Below are 22,869 nucleotides of genomic sequence, written 5' to 3'. Positions count from 1 at the left end.
GCTGTAACACGGATATAAATCAGGAAATGCAGGCTTGGCAAAGAAAGAGTTAAGATGATCAATTTCTAAGGAATTTCAGGGATTTTCAGATTTCAGGCTTGGTCTTTTATAAAGGATCTTCTGCTGCCTACCTCCTGGTTCTCCCCTGCTAGACCTTATATATGCAAAGGTAGCTTTGTATTAGCTAGCACAGTAGAGAAGGTTAATCAGAGATCCACATCTCTGTTTCAGAGCTGGAGGTTGAGATGCAAGAGTGACTCAGCTGGCATCAGCTCTGTAGCAGTCTCAGCCTGCAGGCCTTCAGGAAGTGAGTCCTCCAGGCCTGCATCTCCCTCTGTGGCAAATTGCCACTAAACTCTGCTGTTTATCAACCCAGTACCAAACACAGTCGGAAGAGTCTGCTGTTTCACTGTTTTCAACAAAACCAAAAACATAGAAGCCAGATTATATGACGGAATAGTATTACAAAGGTGTATTAGATACAGTATCTCCCTTAAGAAGCTTACAGTTTAGTAAGGAAATAAATGTAAATATAGCATTAGAGTACAATGATGTGTGCTTCAAGAAGCATCAACAGGACGGTAAAGGGAAACAGTTTGGGAAAATCAGAAAAAAACTTCTCTGAAAAGGTGATGAAGTGGTTTTGAAAGTGGACGTGCTAGGTAGAAAGTGCCAGGAACGAAGGCAGAGGGGAAAGCATTTCTACAGATTCATTAATGGATACATTCACTTTATTCGTCACATTTGCATTGAGTGACTTCTGTGTGCTTGCAGCATGTGATATGAACCATCTAGTACAGGCAAGGTGGTGTATATATATAGGTGGAGATATGGTAAGATGAGATAATGATGTTGTGGGAGTAACTGGAAGTTCTCCAATTGCTTAAATTTTCTTAGTCAAGTAGGAAGTAAGGTCATCTGTTGAAGGATGTAATTGCGGTCTGAAGAAACATGATTGGCTGGTAGTATCAAGTGCTCTCTTAAGGTTCTCACCATCATGAATATAAAGTGAGACTACTTTTTCTTTTTTTTTTTTCTGAGACAGAGTTTCGCTCTGTCGCCAAAACAGGAAGGAGTGTAATGGTGCAATCTCGGCTAATTGCAACCTCCGCCTCCCAGGTTCAAGTGATTCTTATGCCTCAGCCTCCCAAGTAGCTGGGACTACAGGTGCGCGCCACCATGCTCAGCTAATTTTTGTATTTTTAGTAGAGAGGGGGTTTCACCATGTTGGCCAGGCTGGTCTCGAACTCCTGGCCTCAAGGGATCCACCCAAAGTGTTGGGATTACAGGCGTGAGCCACTGCACCTGGCCAGACTAGTTACTTTGTTTTCTCCAACTTCATTTGGCTACGTAGGTGCAGAGCGGGTAGACAGCTGAATTAAGCCAAGGAGGGGGTTTTGGTAAGTGAATACAACGAAGTGAGTGAGAGGCAAGGAAGTTGAAGGTGTATTCAAGAGAATGCTTATGATTGATCATGGAACATAAGTTGTATCAGGAGGGAAAAGCTGACATTAAGGGGGTGAGGGAGGTGGTCATGAAAATTCTGAATTTGTGTAGTTGAGATATTTGACAGAATGGGCTAGGAAGGTCATAGGTGGTCAGAGAGAGGGATGCATGAAATTGAAACTAAGATGGTTGATGTTTTTGGTAAAAAGATGGGAATCAGTATTTAAGGAAGGTGAAAGGTATAACTGTTAAGTTTTTAGGGAATCAAAAGGCCAGGTTGGTTGAAGGATCATTTATGTTAATAGTTCTCAAACTTTAGCATGCATTAGACTTATATATGGAAAGATAATTAAAACACAGATTGTGCTGGGTGCAGTGACGTATGCCTGTAGTCCTAGCTACTTGGGAGGCTGAGGGAAGAAGATTGCTTGAGCTCAGGAGTTTGAGACCAGTCCAGGTAACATAGTGAGACCATCTCTAAAAAAATGCAAAACAACACAACAACAAAAAAATACAGATTGCAAGATCCCACTCCTAGTTTCTGGGGTAGAGCCTGGTAATTTTCATTTCTAAATTCCCTGGTGATGCTGATGCTGCTGCTGCTGTGGTCCAGGGACTGTACTTTGGAAACTACTGACCCATGTGTATGTTGAAATTCAATTGTCAAGGATTAAGATAGAAGTAGTGCTATAAAGTGACAGTGAGCCAGGACACAAAATTGGCAAGAAATAAAGGGGACCAGGTACGGTGGCTCACGCTTGCAATCCCAGCACTTTGGGAGGCCAAGGTGGGGGATTCTTTCGGCCTAGGAGTTTGAGACCAGCTTGGGCAATGTGGCTACCCTGTCTCTACAAGAAAATAGCCGTGTGTGGTGGCATGCGCCTGTAGTTCCAGGTATTTGGGAAACTGAGATGGGAGGATCTTGACTGAGCCTAGGAGGTTGAGACTGCAGTAAGCTGTGATCATGCCACTGTACTCCAGCCCAGGTGACAGAGCGAGACCCTGTCTCAAAAGACAAAAAGAAAGAAAGGGGAATGAACTGATTAGTGGAAAATTGCAACAATCAGGGACAGTGGATATACACTCTAATAACATGACATTTAAAGCTAGGTTTTATGGGGATTGGTTAGAAATTGTGGCTGATAACAATGGTTGGCAGCTAAGTGAGATTAAGGTGAGGTAGAAGGGAGATTGCCAAGGGCTTTGCATGTTAGTATTTTATCATATCAGGGCCTTTTGTTTGGTAAACAGGTCTAGTGTAAGTTCCCTGCTAAGGGATTACCTCTGGTGGAACTGTTACTGAATTCATCACAAGGGTGATCACAATTTTATGTCCTGGTAGAAACAAAAACCACACTAATTAGGAAATAGTAAGTCCTACTAAACTACCTATCACTTTACATAAGATTAGGGAGGTTGATATCTAATGAGACAAGAAATCTTAAATAACTTAATAGTAGGGCAAAGCAGGACCAAGAATATATAATACAGAATGGAACTGTGGAAATACAAAGCAGGATCCACAAGCTGGTCACAGGTAGAGTCAGGGCACAGACTACAACACAGGATCATGACCTGGGCCCAGCTTATGCTGCCACCACTTATTGCTCTTGGGATCCTAGCCAAATTGTTTTATGTTTTCTGCTCAGTTCCTCTCTTGTTAAATGGTATATCATTTATGGCACGTGCTTCAGAGGAAAGTTGAGGGCTAAATGAGATAGTTGGTGCAAGTGCTTTGAAAAGGTAGAGTGTTATACAAATATGAAATATTTAAAAAGAAAGTATTGAGCTCTCCTTAGAAATCAGGGTAGAATACTTAGGTATGTAAGAGATGAATGGAAAAGAGGAGAAACTGTTAATCTAAGAACAACACTGAGAAGTATAAAACAAAGGATGAGGCCAGGCGCAGTGGCTCACTCCTGTAATTCCAGCACTTCGGGAGGCCGAGGCGGGCAGGTCACGAAGTCAAGAGATTGAGACCATCCTGGCCAACATGGTGAAACCCTGACTCTACTAAAAATACAAAAAAATGAGCTGGACATGGTGGCGTGCACCTGTAGCCCCAGCTACTTGGGAGGCTGAGGCAGGAGAATCTCTTGAACCCAGGAGGTAGAGGTTACAGTGACCCAAGATCACACCACTGCACTCCAACCTGGTGACAGAGTGACTCCGTCTCAAAAAAAAAAAAAAAGGGATGGAATATGCAATGTGGACAGTTTCACATTAGTTTTTTTTTTTTTTTTTTTTTGAGACCAAGTTTTGCTCTTGTTGCCCAGTCTGGAGTGCAATGGCATGATCTTGGCTCACTGCAACCTCCGCCTCCCAGGTTCAAGAGACTCTTCTGCCTCAGCTTCCCAAGTAGCTGGGATTACAGGCATGTGCCACGACGCCCGGCTAATTTTGTACTTTTAGTAGAGATGGGGTTTCACTATGTTGGTCAGGCTGGTCTCCAACTCCTGACCTCAGGTGATCCACCAGCCTTGGCCTCCCAAAGTGCTGGGATTATAGGCATGAGCCACCGCACCCGGCCTCACATTAGTTTTTTTTTTTAAAATTTAATTTAATTTAATTATTATTATAATACTTTAAGTTTTAGGGTACATGTGCACAATGTGCAGGTTAGTTACATATGTATACATGTGCCATGCTGGTGTGCTGCACCCATTAACTCGTCATTTAGCATTAGGTATATCTCCTAATGCCATCCCTCCCCCATCCCTAGTTTTTTTTTTTTTTTTTGAGACGGAGTCTCACTCTGTGCCAGGCTGGAGTGCAGTGGCGCCATCTCGGCTCACTGCAACCTCCGCCTCCTGGATTCAAGCGATTCTCCTGCCTCAGCCTCCCAAGTAGCTGGGACTACAGGCATGTGCCACCACGCCCAGCTAATTTTTGTATTCTTATTAGAGATGGGGTTTTACCATGTTGGCCAGGATGGTCTTGATCTCTTGACCTTGTGATCCGCCCACCTTGGCCTCCCAAAGTGCTGGGATTATAGGCGTGAGCCACCGCACCTGGCCACATTAGTTTTGAAATGATGAAAGCCTCAACAAAAAGCCTCATTTACTTACATATAGATAGCAGTTTCCTTAGGAATAAACCTTTGGACCACATGGACAAACATCTGCATAACTGGCTTTGACTTAACCATTATGTTCTCTCTCCTCGTGATGCCTACTACTAAATGAGTACTTCTACTTGTACATACTAAGAAAACTGCAGGACCACATGCACTGTTACATGAACCCTACGCAAGTTTGCAGGTTTCTATTCTGGTTTTTGTTACATGGAATTGAAATTACCTGCTGATGTTAGACTATGCAAGTTACTTCAGGGCAGGACTATGCCTTGTTAAAATCTTTCAATGGCTTTCCATTCAATGTCCTTAAAGAAGTCCAAGCCTTAATAGGCATAAAATACAATCTGGTCCCCACCATCTCTGGCTTTACCTCTCAGTGCGCTCCTCTGCCTGGCCATTTGGCCACACTTACACTCTCAGGCCATCAATGTACTACACTTTTTCTGACAATAGCTTTTGCACAGGTTGTTTCACCTGGCCAGCATACCTTGCTCCATTCTTCTTGGCTAACTTACTCTCCTGGTTTATATAGCTACTATTTTCTCTGACAACCTCCCTTGAACCTCCTTCTTCCCTGGGTTAGCTTTCCTTTTCTTTTTTTTGAGACAGAGTCTTGCTCTGTTGCCCATGCTAGAGTGCAATAGCATGATCTCAGCTCACTGCAACCGCCACCTCCTGGGTTCAAGTGATTCTCCTGCCTCAGCCTCCTGAGTAGCTGGGACTACAGGTGTGCGCCACCATGCCTGGCTAATTTTTGTATTTTTAGTGGAGACAGGGTTTCACTGTATTGGCCAGGCTGGTCTCAAACTGCTGACCTCATGATCCGCCCGCCTTGGCCTCCCAAAGTGCTGGGATTACAGGGGTGAGCCACCGCGCCCGGCCCTGGGTTAGCCTTTCAAGTATACCTTCCCCTTCCCTCATTATAGTACTTCTCACATCTTATTACACTAATTGCATGCCTAATTACCTGTCTTACCAGATCAAACTCTGAAACGGGTAACAGTCTTGTTCATGAATGTTTCTGCCATTTTAACTGTGCCTGGAACTTAGGAGGTGCACAATAAACACTGAGTTTGCCAATGACAAACACTTGGCAGCACACAAATTCAGTGAAAGCCTCAACAGTTCTGTTAGAAGATATTTGGGGTTGATGAGGACAAAAAAAGAGAAACAAGTCTGGTGAAGTCAAGTGGCCACTTCAAGGAGCTGACTGCTATTTTAACCTAAGAAAATTCCGTACATGCACTATTAGCCACAGGGGAGGCCAGAGGTGTTGTGTATGGCAAAAGAGGAGGAAGTTGCAGTGAAGTGAGTAGTAAATGTTTATTTTGAGGACCTTCTGGTGTGACCGTGGCGTTAAAAACAATCACATTACATATCATTAATCAACTAGGTGTCTGTAGGTTTTAACTAGTACTAGCTGATCTCCTACCTTGTTTTTTTCCGGTTAATTTGAATAGTCATGCACTGTATGAAAAAGAAACTGATTGCCATTCTCATATCAGTCTTTCTGAGCACTTTTTGAAAAGAGGTCGTTTCAGTTTTGACCACCTGTTTATTGCAGGAACAAGTTAGGCATTACTTCACATTTTAGCAGCGTGGCAGTCTCTATGGGGACTTTCTTGCCTATCACTTAGATAAGCTGTGACGTTTATTAGGCTAAAATAGCAGTGTTCTAAATGCAGTGGGTAAATTTGGGATTGACTGGATAAAGGTTCAACACTATTAAAGGATTAATACTATATTGTGAGCCATAATGTTTTTATAATAAATATGCAGCCACCTTTTGCTTATCATCGGTTGGTACTGCATGTTTTGCTGTGGCTGCAAGAATAACAGTGGATTTAGGAAAGTACCAATGAGTCAATTAAGGATTGTAAGATCCCACGGAAAAGCTAAGGAATGATCAGTCTCTCCTATATACCCAATAAAATCGCTCCAGAAGACAGACTAATAGCAATCATTTCATTTATTTCAGGATATAATATACTATTTAGATCCAGGGAAGATGCTAAATTATAACCTTGTTTAAATATCTGTAGGGTATTTTGTTTTTGCAAAGGTAGTAAAACCAGACAAACGAATAACACACATAAAAATCAGATTTCAAATGTATGGCTCTGTCCTACTGTTAAAGATGTTACAAAGATACATACTTAGAATACCACCCTGTTCTCTCTTGGGGAGGCTATATTCAAGATGACAAGTACTCTAACATTTTTACAGACATAGATGTTGTCAATAGGGTCTTTCTGTGATTTTAGCAAAGAGAAACAGTTGAAATGTTATTCTTTCTAACTACTGACATGATTCATCTCTATCACTTTGGCATATGGTACTACTATTTCTTCTACTTTGGCAAGTTATAGTTTTCCCAAGACCTAACCCTCACTGTTCTGGAAATAAAGCTTAAATATATATATTCCAAACCTTCAAATTAAAATGTTATCCCCATATATTCATGTACCAGGTTAATATTGCCACATATATCCTTTCCAATTGTGGGCTAAACAGACGTGCATTTAGAGTTGTTTAAATACAACCCAGCTTAATATCAAGAGAAATTGTGACCTTTCATGGAGTATCTGATGGAGAAAACACTGAGTTTTGAGAAATCTTATTTTATTCAGATAGCAGTCTGATCACACATGGTCCAACAACACTCAAATAATAAATCAAATATAATCAGATGTTAAAGATTGGTCTTCAAACATCATAGCCAATGATGCCACGCTTCCCTATAATCTCTCCGACATAAAACCACATCAATACCTCAGTGGCCACCAAACCATTCAGCACAGCTTCCTGAAAAAAGAAGCATACATTTTAAGGTATCTTATATATATATATATATATATTTGAAACTATTCTTTTCCAGAATTAAGGAGACAAAGAACATAAAAGATGCTATTCAAACTAGAAGGCAGTTTTAGTCAAAGTTGAGAATTACTAACATTACTTCTGTTCAACTGCTGAGAACCCTTGAACCTTCAATTTTGTAAGGTAAGTAGTCGGAGCTTATAAATTCTTTCAAAGCATTCTTTAAAGACCTGAACTGACTTAACCCTTTCATTATAAGTTTATGAGACACTTTATGAGCCCTAAAACAATCCACATCCTGGATATAGCTGGAGCATTTAGAGAGGGCATTCATATGAAAGGATGGCTCTAGGAAGGCTGAGTCTCTGAATAGACATTTTTGTCTGGCAAAAGAAAATCTGCTGAAAGATGAAGTGCTGTCTTCCCCTTTAGACCTCATTTTTATTCATTCAGTATTTGACTTAACTCTGACCAAGTATCTGGTATTCATATCAACATTTTGTTGTCCCAAAGAGAAATATGCACACATGGCTCAGGAAAGCACTGTTATTAATACATGGAGCAAGAATATGGATCTTGAAATTCTAGTTGAAAAAATAACTTTCCATAACAAAACTGGACCTTTTCCTTTTAGCACTTCTGGAAGTGAATTTTCCCCATCAAATTAGACCAGAAATTTATGGAAGTCTTCTGAAAAACAACCATACTTCCCAGGATGTAGGCTCTAAAACTAGCAATTATTTAGGCTTTTTGTACTCTGTGCTTTGATGATGCAAATAAAATCCAAGTTCCAGTTCTTTTTTTTCATTCTTCTTTTTTTTGAGACGGAGTCTCGCTCTGTCACCCAGGCTGGAGTGCAGTGGCGCAATCTTGGCTCACTGCAAACTCCGCCTCCCAGGTTCATGCCATTCTCCTGCCTCAGCCTCCCAAGTAGCTGGGACTACAGGCGCCCGCCACCACGCCCGGCTAATTTTTTGGATTTTTAGTAGAGATGGGGTTTCACCGTGTTAGCCAGGACGGTCTTGATCTCCTGACCTCGTGATCTGCCCGCCTCGGCCTCCCAAAGTGCTGGGATTACAGGCGTGGGCCACTGCGCCCAGCCTTTTTTCCTTTTTTTTAAGTGATAGGGTCTTACTCTGTCACCCAGGCAGTGACACAATCATAGCTCACTGCCTCCTCTAACTCCTGGGCTCAAGTGATCCTCTTGCCTCAGCCTCCCAAGTAGTTGGGACTACAGGTGCATGCCACCACACCTGGCAATTTTTTTTCACTTTTTTGGATAGAGATAGGGCCTTGCTATGTTGTCCAGGCTGGTCTTGAACTCCTGGCCTCAAGCAATCCTCCTACTTTGGCCTCCCAAAGTACTGGGATTATAGGCAGGAAGTGACTGCACATGGCTGCAAGTTCCAATTCTTACAGTTTTTAGATTTTATCTTCACACAATTCAATAACCCAGTTTGGTATTTTTATCTTATATATAAGAATTGTTAGCTTCCTAACTGTGTGACATAGTTCAAGAGATGTTTTGGCTGAACTGGGGACAATCTCAGGACTACAGATGAAAAAAGTACAGACTCAGCAAAGCAAGCCATCATATTTTAGTATACTATCTAATATAGGAAAGGAAAAAAATTTCCCAATAAAAATGGTCACTTTTTTGCTAGGTTTAAGACTCTTAGGAAACTAAGACATAAAATGGGCTAATTATTTCTACCCAGGTGACAAAGTTAGAAAAGTAAGTATCTTCCTCAGCAGTCAAAAGTTTTTTCTTCATTATGCTGGATTCAGCCTCATTGGAAACGTATATATTAATCAAAACAATCAGAAAAATCCCAAGGGAAGACATTTTCTGTTATGCACATCCGTTTTCATTTAGCCCATGGTTACCTTAACTGTGAGCTGTTTGAAGCTACCAGTCTGAGCACTATTGACTATTTTTTTCAGGCTCTGAATAGCTCTAGGGATCTCAGCAGGGGTGGGAGGAACGAGCTCAACCTTGGCGTAGTACCAAAATGTGGCCAACCGAGGCTTCGAGTAAGTCACAGCAGCTGGAAAACAAAACAAAACAAAACAAACCAGGATGAACTCACTAGAGACCGAAAGAAGCAGATGTGTGGGCTGGACACAAATATTTATTCATGCATCACCTTCATTCACTGCTTGTACCAAATGTGCACCCGGTGTGAAAAGTCAAAGCTGCTCCCTGGTAACAAGAGGCTTTTAAAGATGCAGAACACCTGTGCCACGGGGATGTTCAATCAGGCAGGATGCTATAAGCACATTCAATTATGTCAGTACTCCACTAGTGGCCAGCTAGTACTGTACTTCATTTATGAATGGCAAATCTAGCTAACTGTAAAGATGCTAGAAATTGGATTTAAAAACAAGAGAACAGTCAATTTATTCATATTTTCTTGGAGAGAGACCAGCAAATTTGAAGAAAGAGGTGAAGAAAGGGATGAAGGATTTAGAATGGCACTTAAGAACAAGATGAAAAGTTATCATAATATTATCCGCAAGTCCAGATGGAATTAAAACAACTGGTACCCATTTTGGTATCCTCATCAATATGTGCTGGATTAAATGTTTCTCTGACAAAAGCACAGCTGCTCCTCTTTCAAAGACACCACAAATAATAAAAGTAAAATCTACATGTATAGTTAAGAAGAGCCAAAACTAGAATCTATTACCAAGCTGGAATTCCTCAAGGTATTTACTATTTCAAGAGAAGAGATCATTAACAACCAGGGTAGTTGTGAGACTGCAGTAGTGATTTCAGAAAGAGGAAGACATTTTTTATTTAAAAAATTATAAGAGAGGCTAAGTGCAGTGGTCATGCCTGTAAACCCAGCACTTTGGGAGGCTGAGGCAGGCAGATCACTTGTGGCCAGGAATTTGAGACCAGCCTGCCCAACATGGTGAAACCCTGTCTCTACTAAAACTACAAAAATTAGCTGGGCATGGTGGCGTGTGCCAGTAGTCCCAGCTACTCAGGAGGCTGAGGCACAAGAATTGCTTGAACACGGGAGCCAGAGGTTGCAGTGAGCCAAGATCTCACCATGACACTCCAGCCTGGGGGACAGAATGAGACTCTGTTTCAAAAATTACAAGAGAAATGTAATAAAAATAGCATGAACGCCCATAAAGTGTCTACTGTTCAAAGACAGATTACCCAAGGCTCTTGGTGTTTTTCTCGTATTAACGGCCTCCATTTGAGTATTTCTGAATTACTGTCTCCCTCATCTTCTGTGTTTGGGGATATGGGCATACCTTTAAGCAGACACAAAGCTCTAAGAGATAGTTCCAAACAGAACTGCCAATGCCTGTAAGATGAGACAATAAAAAAAAGTACAGTCTTGTAGAACAGTCAATCAATTGTCAATATTATCTCCAACACACAGATATTTCATCCTTAAAAAAAAAAATGAATCAGTATACTGTATATAAACACTATTTTAGGTGGTAAATTTGTTTCTTAGGGGATACGGGTTAAAGAGTTTGAAACTGCTTTACATGTATACAAGAGATAAAACATAATGAATGGTAGATAATGGGAGCTAGGTTTCTCAGTGGAGGTTGAGTGATGTTACAGGTAAGCAAGAAAAGCAGCAAGAATAAATCCCACAGTACTGGGTTAGAGTTGGACTCAGGTTTAGCTTAATATATACACAGACTGATAGACACAGAAATAATTATATATACATATATGCATGTATATACATGGGTTAGTATGCATGTATACACATACACACATCTATACTGATACATACCTATATCCCTGTCAATTGAGAGGACCCAGAAGTAGTGATATTCTGGTAGCAAGGAACATAAACAGCACCCAGACTTTAGTTTCTCAATTCTATTGTCCAATAAAAGGAACTAAGGTTCCTTGGAGAAATGGCTGATTCTAAGGCTGGGACAAGGAAAATACAATATAAATCTGAAGCATCTTGTAGTATCAGAAAGGGAGGCGGTATGTCAAAGGGACAGAGGTGCTAACCTGAAAGAGCTCCCAAATAGCCAAGGCTGAAATAATTTGAGCAATAATACAGTATTTGATACACAAAGTATGAAATAAATGTACAAGTCCATACAATAAGTGACTGGATAAATAAATGGAGAAGAGACAAATCTTTCTCACAGAAAAATTCTATTTAATTTATGTAGATATTCCCTCCTACAGGAGATGGAATCCCCCCACTGTAATCACACCTTGCCTTTATGGGATAGGCTTAGTTATTTGCTTCTATAGAATAGAACACGGAGAGAAAAACAGTAACTTTACAGTAGCGGAACCTATAACCAAGTGATGAAAGCTTGTATCACCAGAGATGTCACATGAATATCATATACCTCCTGACATGTGATTAGGGCATCTCTTCACTGTGGTATTTCCTCAAAATCCATAGTTCCAAACTAAGCATGAGAAAAACACCAGACAAATCCAGATTGAGGAAATTCTTCAGGATACCCAGACAGATACTTAGACAAGACAGATACCTAGACAGACAAGATACCTAGATACCTTAAAACTGTCAAGGTCAGGAAAGATGAGGGAAGACTGGGAAACTGTCCCAGACCAGAGGAGGTTGGGAAGACACAGAAACTAAATGCAATGTGGTACACTGGATTGGATCCCGGAACTGAAAGATTATTGGAAAAACTATTGAAATACAAATAAAGTCTACAGTTAAGGGAAAAAAAAATCAGATTCTATGATCTTCCTAGGCAAGCCTGATGATAAATTTACTTATTTCCATAAGCTTCTTTGACCCCCAGGGGAATTAACAGATATAGTCAGTAATTTTTATTAAATATTTAACATTCACATTTAATACACTAGCCTATGTATGTTATAAAGCAAAATGTATTTCCACGTTAACATTCCAGCCCAGTTGAGTCCTCCTTTCTAAGTACTTGTGGAAGAATAACAAGTTATCTTTCAATTATTTACAACAACGGAGAGAAGGGTTTATATTATATATTTCATAACAAAAAAATTACCTTGGTGTTACTTTTTTTAGAGTTTATCATAAAAATTAGTTTGCAATTCCTTAATATGTGCCACCTAAAAAATGTGAAAGCCACACCAGAAAAAAAATCCACTTGAAATATTAAGAATTGTGCCTTAAATCACCCACAAAGTCCAGAGTGAAGCCTCTAATCCTTTTTTCTCTTTAGTTTTTTGTTTTTCTTTTTAGACGGAGTCTCGCTCTGTCGCCAGGCTGGAGTGCAGTGGCACAATCTTGGCTCACTGCAACCTCCGCCTCCTGGGTTAAAGAGATTTTCCTGGCTCAGCTTCCCGAGTAGCTGGGATTATAGGGGCCTGCCACCATGCCCGGCGAATTTCTGTTTTAGTAGAGACAAGGTTTCACCATGTTGGTGAGGCTGGTCTCTAACTCCTGACCTCAGGTAATCCACCTGCCTTGGCCTCCCAAAGTGCTGGGATTACAGGCGTGAGCCACGGTGTCCAGCATTTTTTTTTTTTTTTTTTTTTTTTGAGACCTAGCCTCGCTTCCTCGCCCAGGCTGGAATGCAGTGGTGCGATCTTGACTCACTGCAACCTCCGCCTCCGGGGTTCAAGCGGTTCTCCTGCCTCAGCCTCCCAAGTAGCTGCGATTACAGACATGTACCACCAAGCCTGGCTAATTTTTGTATTTTTTGTAGAGATGGGGTTTCACTGTGTTGGCCAGGCTGGTCTCGAACTCCTGCCCTCAAGTGATCTGCCCGCCTTGGCCTCCCAAAGTGCTGAGATTACAGGCGTAAGCTACCGCCGCAGGGCCATCTCTTTTGATTCACATAAAATTGTAGAGCTCTATGACAGATATCTTAACAATCTTAGTAAAGTAAAAGATTTTCTTGCAAGCTTAAGAAATTATTTGGGAAAATGTGTAAAATGTTTCACTAGTAGGCTGTGAGGTTCTGCAGGACAGCCTTCAATAACTCATAGTTTGGCTGGTGATGGAGGGAAGGGAAGAGAGAATGGATAAATTACCCGGCTGGCGCTGTGGCTCACACCTGTAACTCCCGCACTTTAGGAGACCGAGGCGGGAGGATCCCTTGAGCCCAGGAGTTAAGAGACTGGCCTGGGCAACATGGCGAAATCCCGTCTCTTAAAACATACAAAAATTAGCTGGGTGTGGTGGCGCGTGCCTGTGATCCCAGCTACTCAGGAGGCTGAGGTGGGAGGATCGCTTGAGCCTGGGAGGCAGAGGCTGCAGTGAGCTGTGATCTGCACTGCACTCCAGCCTGGGCGACAGAGTGAGTCCCTGTCTTCTAGAAAAAAAAAAAAAAAAGAAAAAGAAAAAGAAAATACCCAAATCAAACTCAAACACAGCAAAATAGGCTAGAAAGTATTACTTTTTTTTTTTTTGAAGTTCTGCTTTCTATTCACATTTCATAAATCTAAGCGAGTTAGAGATCTGACCTTCAGTCACTTACTGGAATACAGCACATCTAGGAAAAACTTACGTCAATTTAGCTTATCTCACTTCAGGAATAAAATGAATAGCTTGCCACTGAGAAGACAACTGAAATATTTACTGGCCAAATGAACTAGTACTCAGAGGCTGTGATTATTCAGGGTTGTTGTGAAATACAGCGGTCTACCAGTGAGGCTCTTCAAGCTGAAAAAATTCCACGAATGCTAAGCTGTAGTAACAAAGATTATTGTTTATGCGGATCCCGTTCTATGCTTCTCGGGGCATGGATACTCATCCATGAAGTCCATTTCCACCTAAAATTTCCCTCGGATTAAAGCGGAAGTATCTTATAATCCGTCTAGGACAGAAAGCAAAGTCAACGTTCAAAAAGCTCACCCATCCTTAAACATTTCTGTTGACTTCCAAATACTCCACTGAGAACCAGACCATGTGATGAGGCCGAATTGATTTACTTTCACATGTTTCTGCCCTTCCTTTTCCTAGCTCTCCTAACAGAGCGATCCCCTCTAGATCCCTGCTCTTAGGGATCTCAGGGGGCGTAATGGCTGCAGCTGCCGGGCAACGCCGGGCATCCTTCACACTATCTCTCTTCCCAGTCGTGGTTAGAATTCAGGAACTTCTAGGTTGTGTAGAGAACCCAATCTGCAGGTCAGACGAGAGGAAGGCTAGAAGGGAGTCGTCAACCTGCTTCCTGCTCCCTCCACCTGCGGGCCATCCCGCCCCGGCACCCGCAGGCCCCTCGGGTCTTCGCCGCCCGCTTCTTCCTCTCAGGCCATCGCAGCCCTCCCTGCCGCCCGTGTCCCCGCCTCGGCGGTCTCACATCGCGCTCACCGTTCACCAGCGCCGGGGTCTTCTCCACAAGGTTACGGACAAATTGGGCCATGGTTCTGGGATGGAGAGTCCGTCGCCCCGAACCGCCGGCTGAATGTCACCCGCCGGAAGGAGCCGCTGCAGGACCCCGTCCCACTTCCAAGGTCAGGCCGCCTCTTTTCGCGCCGGTCGAAGATATTTAAATGTCCAAAGATCTTTCCAGAGTCCAGTCTGTCAATTTACTTTTTTCAACATGGAAGAGAAAGTGGACATGAAGAGATGGTATTAGAGAGCATGTGAAGAACAGTAGGAGTCCGCAGAGAAGCAGGCATTTTGTGGGGCAGCCACTCGTAGAGGTCCGAAAACCGGCAAGGAGCGGAAATGCGCATGCGCCCTGACCTGCAGTGCTTTTCTTGGCGCCGACCTTCGCTATTTCGCATAGGGTGCTTTCGCTGCGTTCTTCTAGTCCAACACGATCGTTGTACAGAGGTAGAGAGGGTCCAAGGCCAAACATATAAAGTTAGGATTCGAGCAAGCACCACACAGCCTGTCACCAGGCTCAACCCATAGCCCTTTTTATTTGAGACAGTCTCGCTCTGTCGCCCAGGCTGAAGTGCAATGGCACGACTTCGGCTCACTGCAACCTCCGTCCCCCGGGTTCCAGCGATTGTTGTGCCTCAGTCTCCCGAGTAGATGGGACTACAAGCGCCCGCCACCACGCCTGGCTAATTTTTGTACTTTTAGTAGAGACAGTGTTTCACCATGTTGACCAGGCTGGTCTCGAACTCCTAGCCTCAAGTGATCCGCCCGCCTTGGTGCTGGGATTACAGGCGTGAATCACTGCGCCTGGCCCCATAGCCCTTTTAAAGTTGATTTTTTTGTAATCCCAATCTCCCCAAAGTGCTGTATCACGATTGGAATCCATTTCCCCCAATTCCCTAGTTAGCCACAAGGAGCTGTGCAGATGTGAGGAAAAAAATCACCTGTATTGAACGCCCACACTATGCTAGGCATTTTGGAATTTAAAGAAAGCCTGTAAGGCATTGTCCCCATTGAGACTGGGCTTGAAAAATGGCCACACAGTTTGGAAGTGGCAGAGTTGAGATCTGAAGTTGCAATGTATACTCAGAGAGGGGGCATTCCATCAGATTAGGCATGGTGCTGATTTCAGCATACTTCCTAGAAAAGATCCTTGAGCCGATGTGTAAGAGAACAGCTGTATACTACAGAGGGCTGAAACTTCATAGCTTAATATGAGGAGGAAAAGATGTATGTAGGGAAGTGGCATTTGATGAGAGGAACAGAACTATAAGTAATGTATCCTGGGGAAGTCTGAGCAGAAGTAAATTTCCGATTTTTGGAATGGCTAGAGAGGTGGAAAGAAAAATTAGAAGTGGTATCAAGGAACTAAGAACTTTTCAGTGAAGGAGTGATTCTGCTGCCCCAGATACTGCAGAAAAGTCAAATTAAGGATGGGAAAGTTAATTTAGCAATATGGCAATCTTTAACTAATTAGCGCCGTTTCAAAAAATTAGGATAGAAGCCAGGGTGAATGGTGAAGAAATATGGCTGTAAAGGATTACAAGTCAGAAAACCAAAGGGGGATGTGGAACTCAGGGGAGAAATTGAAGACAGAGAAGAGGCAGTCATTTATTTATTTAGAGATGGGGTCTTGCCACATTGCCCAGGCTGGTCTGAAACTCCTGGCCTCAAGAGATCATCCCACTTCAGCCTCTTGCTTAGCTCTGGGATTACAGGCACAGGCCATCCTGCCTGATAAAAAGGGATATTGACAAGAGCCCTGATGAGGCAGGAAAAGAGAACTAGCCAGGGATCTATGGGGCCTTTTCCACAGATGTGATTATGGGAGAGAGGTCTGAAAGTCTTCAAAGTCTCTGAAGTCTTTATCTTCCCAGCAAAATGAAGGCAAAGTCATCGGATTGTGAGGGGTAAATGGGAGGGGGGGGTATGGGAAGGAATTTGAGGAAGGAGGCCAAAGTTTGGAATAGCTGAAGGACACAGGGTTGTTGGGCAACATTAGAGATAAGTTTGTGGCTGTACCATTCTAAAAATTGTGTTTTTCTTCCAACAATGGTCTGCAGTTTGGATATTACAGCAGAGGGGAATGGCTGAGTTAATCTAGGCTGACATCTTGCATGGCAGGGGTATGGAAGCAAGGAGCAAGAAAGGGGAAGATAATAGCAAATGATTACAAAGACCTGGGGTTCAGGCCAGATAAGGAAAAACAGTGAAGCCAAAAGAGAGCTGGTTAGGAAAACCATAGCGAGAGATTCATCTCCTGAGGGTAACCCCAGGGTCCCCTCCAGAGGCCTGGTAAGGCAGGCTGGGTCAGCCAGGTCACACATATTTGATGTTACTTCCCTAAAAAAAAAGTGAGACGTCAGAATCCTCTAAGTTTTCAGGGGGATTTCTGAAACTGCCACTAGCTTTTAATACTGGAATAAAGTGATAACAAAGGTTGTAAGTCAGATGTTCATTTATTAAATACAAGTTTTGAACAAACACTGCCAGGCAAGTTTGACAAGAAGTAACCTTCCTGGAATGTTTCAAAATACAGTCGCGTTGATCAAGTTTTATTTCAATCAACGTTTTCATTTTCTGTTTCTAGGTTCATTTCCTGTTGAGCAGTTAGAGCATGTGCATTATTTCCTCACATGACATCAACAGTGCAGCATCAGCCTCTGGCATGTAAAGGCACCCAGTAGACTTATGCTCTGTGCAATGGCTGCTTAGCAACCACCATCAAATAAAGTAATGAAGCTTTTGTAGAGTGTGATACCAAATAGCAACTGGCACCTTCACTTGCACCATTAAAAAACCTTTAACGTTTCCTTCAGTTTTCACATATCCATTAAAAAGTATATTAAAAAACAAAACCCAGACTGCTTGATAAAACATACTTAAACAATTTTCCAAGTTTAGTATTAGCCTCTTGGTAAGTTATGAGCAATACCAGAGCTGAGTAAAGAGTCTTCATTTTGCTATCATACTCCAGCAAAGCCAACACACGAAACTAGGTATGTTAGAAAGTCTGCTCTACTAGATTTAGAGCTGCTTCTAAGTTCCAGACAAAACACCTTTTTAAGCTTCCAAGTGTATATACACACGGTGTTGTACCAAGATAACTTTTTAAAGTCTAATTTTTTGGATATTCTTAAATTACTTCACAGAAAGAAAAAAGGCACAGAGGACACTTGGTTTCCTTACCAGTAGTGGCCTTAAGCTACACACTTGCCTGTGCAGAGTTTAAAGATATTCAGCAGCATTAATGGTGCCATAGCCATTCATAAAAAGTTTCAGGAAAAGAGTTTAAAAAAAGAAGAAAAGCTTGCCAGAAAAGGCTTACAATCTGAAGGTTAAATACAGAAGAATACAGACAAAGACTGGAGGCAGCATGGGGGTTGTTAACTAGGAAGCTGCTGGGAATAGCTGCCTTCTGAGTTTTTGTGCCCATTTTCCTCCAGTTTTCTCCTGAAAAACTCTGGTCTTTTCCCCTTGTTTTTAAAATGAGAACATCCTACTAGATTGGGTTTGGAGGATAAATGCAAATAGGCAGAAGCTTATTTTACACATAGTTCATTCTCAGAGAGGGAAAGGAGGATGATAAATATTGAATGAAGCTAATTTTAGAAAATAAACAAATCCTGTCAACCCATGCCGTAAAGGCCCAGGGAGCACACTGAATGAATCTTACATTCTGGCATTTGCAAAAGTGTCCTCAACTTCCTTTTTCATTTACAAGCATAGCAATAGGCAACACCTATTTTATATCTAGGATGGAAAGCCTTCTTAGATTTGAGGCTTTCCAGCTGATGCAATCAAAAACACATCAAGGACTGCTTATAGCAACTTGTGTTGAAATATAAAACTACTATTTTATTTGAAAGAGACCATAGTTAATAACATGTTCCAAATGAAGCAGTGACACCCATTCCTTGATCCAATCACTTTTCTTGTCACTTATGACATCTCTGGGCTTAGAAAGACACTGATATAAAGATAATCCATAGGGGAATGTCCCTAGTCAGCATATTAAGCTGCACAATTGAGTAATGAGCTCAAGTTCACTTATGAAAGTGGTGTCCATCCACCTACCAACTACACAGGGCTAAGTGGATATTTAAAATGGCTGTGGACAAGGTTGTGCTCAAATTCCTACTTCATTAATTGAAGACCTAAGGCTGTGTTAGAAGTAGCTCTTACAAGTCAGGTCACAAGCTCAAACAAATATTAACTATATACATTTTATAATCTCAGAATTTTGTGAAGAATGAGTATGTTAGTAAACATGGCCACATACTGCATACATCTCCTATGGAAGAGAAAATATAAAGTGGTACTCAGTTTACACTAAACCAACAAAAAAGCACATGGGGTGTATGTGTGTGTGTATTTATATATCTCACACACTGAGATACACTGTTGATATTAGTGTCTTAAAATGACATTTTTCATGGATATGATACCCGTTGCCTAAATCTACTTAGGCCTAGTCCTTGTAGAAACAGATTTTCATAAGAGAATAAGGGCCCAACAGTCTCCTCACCCCCATCAATTGGTAGGATTGCCCTACCAATCCTCATTAAAAAGACTGTATAACAAAATTAAGAGCTATCAATAGAAGTTGCACAAGATTCCTTTAAATTCCTTTTTTAAAAAAAATTCTCGTCTATCATCTTATTCAAAAGTCTACACAAACTTAAAGGTATCTGCTTTTATGTGAAGTTACTCTGTAACACAGAAAAGGGGTTAAGTCTAGATCATGAGGACTAGTAAATACACAGGATAACACAGGATTTTTCTGATAACATCAGCTGTCACTGAAATACGTGACATCACATACTTATAAAAGCAGCACTCACCAAAAATGTTTGAACAGTAATTGGAAGAGAAATAGCAGGATGGCAGGAAGTTTTAGTAGTTGAAATAATATAATTTCATTTAGGAAAAGGAAGAAGAATATGAAGAGACAACAGAGGGTGAAAATTAGTGATGATTTCTAAACTTGGTGATGCTATAATAAGTATAATTTCCTGCAAGCCAGGGGAGCATTGTCAAGTTCTTAGGAATCTTAACTATCATAATTTCAGCAAGAGCAGTTCTCTAATTTAGTAAAGAAAAAAAGAAAAAGAAAAGAAGAAAGAAAAGGAACAGAACCAGAAAGAGAGAAACCACAAACAATTGTTTATCTGCACTCTGGGGTTGGTTTTGGTTTGGTTAGTTCACAGTATCTATTCAAGTTGCTCCTTTTGTTGTTTCCTCTCTGCAAGCCACCGTTGGATTTTTTCTTTTAGTTCTGTGTTTGGCCGGATCTGGTCCATGGTGAGGGGACTACGGTTAAAGGGATCTGTTTGGTCACTGGGACAAAGAGAGAAAGGGAAATAGGGTTATTTCCATAAGTTCTAACATTCTAAGCCAAAAACAGAACACCTGGGCGTCGCATCTTAAGAATGAAGCCAGAGTGCATTATAACTTTGAGTCAAATGCCGAGTTGGGGTTAGAAAGAGTGAGAAAAAGATGATTCAGGAGTTTTTGTAGCTACTTTGTCTATTTCTTTCTTTCTTTTTTTTTTTGGAGACACAGTCTTGCCCTGTCGCCCAGGCTGGAGTGCAGTGGCGCCCAGGCTGGTGCAGTGGCACCCAGGATGGAGTGCAGTGGCGTTATCTCTGCTTACTGCAACCTCTGCCTCCTGGGTGAAAGCTATTCTCTGACCTCAGCCTCCCAAGTAGCTGGGATTACAGGCCTGCATCACGACACTCAGCTAATTTTTGTATATTCAGTAGAAACAGAGTTTCACCATGTTGGCCAGGCTTCTCTCAAACTCCTGGCCTCAAGTGATCCACCAGCCTCGGCCTCCCAAAGTGCTGGGATTACAGGCGTGAGCCACCCACCTGGCCTCTATTTCTTAATAAACTTTATCTCAACACTGCTGTTCAGATGATATTTAATTACAGTGGCTTAAAAAATGCTATGCTTCTGTCACCTTTAGATTTCTCTAAGGCAGAGACACTATACATTCATGTCAGTGTAAAGAACTATTTGTAATTATAGTGACAGATTCTTAGAACAATGTAAGATGCTAAGGAATAAAGCCTTGTAGACCAACATTTGATTTAGTCAGCTGATTGTTATGCCAGTACATGCAGATTATGGTTTCTTGACACGTAAGAAGGTTTATGACAGGTGTCAATCTTTTGGCTTCCTGGGCCACATTGGAAGAACTGTCTTGGCCCATACATAAATTCTTACAATGTTTTAAGAAACGTTATGAATTTTTGTTGGGCCACATTTCAAGCCATATAGTGAATGCTTAATACCAAATACCAAGAGGTAGAAAATTCTTTTTTTTTTTTTTTTCTTTTTCTGAGACGGAGTCTTGCTCTGTTGCCCAGGCTGGAGTTGCAGTGGCATGATCTTGGCTGACTGCAACCTTTGTCTCCCAGGTTCAAGGGACTCTCCTGCCTCAGCCTCCCAAATAGCTGGGACTACAGGCACGTGCTATCATGCCCAGCTAATTTTTGTATTTTTAGTAGAGATGGGGTTTCACCATGTTGACCAGGCTGGTCTTAAACTCCTGACCTCAGGTGATCCACCTGCCTCGGCCTCCCAAAGTGCTAGGATTACAGGCGTAAGCCACTGCACCTGGCCAAAAATTCATTTTTTTAATATTTAAAAATTTCCTTAACTTTGGGTCAAAGTATACAACATGTATCTATCTGTTTATTTACAGACAGTGTCTTGCTCTGTTGCCCAGGCAGGAGTGCAGTGCTGCCATCTTAACTCAGTACAGCCTTGAATTCCTGTGCTCAAGCGATCTGCCTCAGCCTCCTGAGTAGCTAGGACTACAGGCATGTGCCATTACACTTGGCTAATTAAAAATAATTTTTTGTAGATATATAGCTTAATTTTTTTTTTTTTTTGAGACAGAGTCTCGCTCTGTCACCCAGGCTGGAGTGCGGTGGTGTGATCTTGGCTCACTGCAACCTCTGCTTCCCGGGTTCCAGTGATTCTCCTGCCTCAGCCTCCCAAATAGCTGGGATTACAGGCATGTGTCACCACTCCTGGCTAATTTTTGTATTTTTAGTAGAGACGGGGTTTCACCATGTTGGCCAGGCTGGTCTCGAACTCCTGATCTCAAGTGATCCACCTGCTTCAGCCTTTTCCCAAAGTCCTGGGATTACAGACATGAGCCACTGTGCCTGGCTTGATATAACTTAATTTTAAGTATGGAGAGGCTAAACAAGGTGGCTATGCCTGTAATCCCAGCACTTTGGGAGGCTGATGTGAGTGGATTGCTTGAGCCCAGGAGTTTGAGACTGGCCTGGGTAACATGGAGAGACCCCTTCTCTACAAAAAATACAAAAATAAGCCAGGAACAGTGGTGCATGGCCTGTGGTCCCAGTTACTTGGCGAGGCTGAGGTGGGAGGGTTGCTTGAGCCTGGGAGGGTGAGGCCACAGTGAGCTGAGATCATGCCACTGCACTCCAGCCTGGTGACAGAGTAAGACCCTCTCTCAAAAAAATAGATATAGGCAGAGTCTCTCAGTACTTATTTCTTTCTAATGCTGGACTAAAAAAAGTTAAGGGGCCCATTAAGTAGCTAATAAGCTACCATTTATTGCTTCATTCCTGTCTTTTCTATAGTTATCATGGGGCAGACTGTCCGAAGAATAGGCAGGCTGGGGAAAATTCATGGTTACCACGGCTGATACAACAACAGCAACAGAACGTGAGTTAATCCACATGGTGAATATAGTGTAAAACCTGAATTAGAAAAAGCAGGCTGGGTGAGGTGGCTCATGCCTATAATCCCAGCACTTTGGGAGGCTGAGGTGGGAGGATCACTTGAGATCAGGAGTTCAAGACCAGCCTGGCCAATATGGTGAAACCCCATCTCTACTAAAAATACAAAAATTAGCCAGATGTGGTGGTGCTCACCTGTAGTCTCAGCTATTTGGGAGGCTGAGGCTGGAGAATCACTTGATCCTGGGAGGCGGAGCTTGCAGTGAGCTGAGATCGCGCCACTGCACTCTAGCCTTGGTGACAGAGCGAGACTCTGTCGCAAAAATAAAAAAACAGGCCAGGCGCAGTGGCTCACACCTGTAATCCCAGCACTTTGGGAGGCTGAGGCGGGTGGATCACTTGAACCCAGGAGTTCAAGACCAGCCTGGGCAACATGGTGACACCCTGTCTCTACAAAACATACAAAAATTCGTTGGGTGTGTTAGTGCACGCCTGTAGTCCCAGTTACTCC

General features: G+C 42.2%; 2 protein-coding genes and 1 long non-coding RNA gene across 15 annotated transcripts in view; 1 reads left to right on the top strand and 2 right to left on the bottom strand.

The window, feature by feature from the left end:
* LOC129007975 (uncharacterized) overlaps positions 1 to 22,869 on the top strand; it is a 37,514-nt gene that overhangs the window by 2,640 nt on the left and 12,005 nt on the right. The gene's annotated exons all lie outside the window — the stretch shown is intronic.
* On the bottom strand, positions 7,128 to 14,964 carry ATP5MG (ATP synthase membrane subunit g). Its single transcript, XM_054439462.2, has 3 exons — positions 14,617 to 14,964; positions 9,230 to 9,390; positions 7,128 to 7,327 (listed from the first exon to the last, which is right to left on the bottom strand). Exons 1-3 carry the CDS (start codon positions 14,666 to 14,668, stop codon positions 7,229 to 7,231), a joined length of 312 nt encoding a protein of 103 aa, XP_054295437.1. The 5' UTR covers positions 14,669 to 14,964; the 3' UTR covers positions 7,128 to 7,228.
* The window catches only part of UBE4A (ubiquitination factor E4A), a 40,425-nt gene continuing 34,630 nt past the window's right edge, over positions 17,075 to 22,869 (bottom strand). For all 12 annotated transcript variants that reach the window (XM_063672128.1, XM_054439449.2, XM_063672132.1 and 9 more), the window contains one exon: positions 17,075 to 19,974. In XM_063672128.1, coding sequence (XP_063528198.1) covers positions 19,848 to 19,974 — 127 coding nt within the window. In that variant the 3' untranslated portion in view covers positions 17,075 to 19,847. The remainder of the gene's footprint in view (positions 19,975 to 22,869) is intronic.

Source organism: Pongo pygmaeus, chromosome 9 (genome assembly GCF_028885625.2).
Source record: "Pongo pygmaeus isolate AG05252 chromosome 9, NHGRI_mPonPyg2-v2.0_pri, whole genome shotgun sequence".
In the NCBI taxonomy this organism is placed as follows: Eukaryota; Metazoa; Chordata; class Mammalia; order Primates; family Hominidae; genus Pongo; species Pongo pygmaeus.
This window is presented reverse-complemented; position numbering and strand designations above follow the sequence as displayed.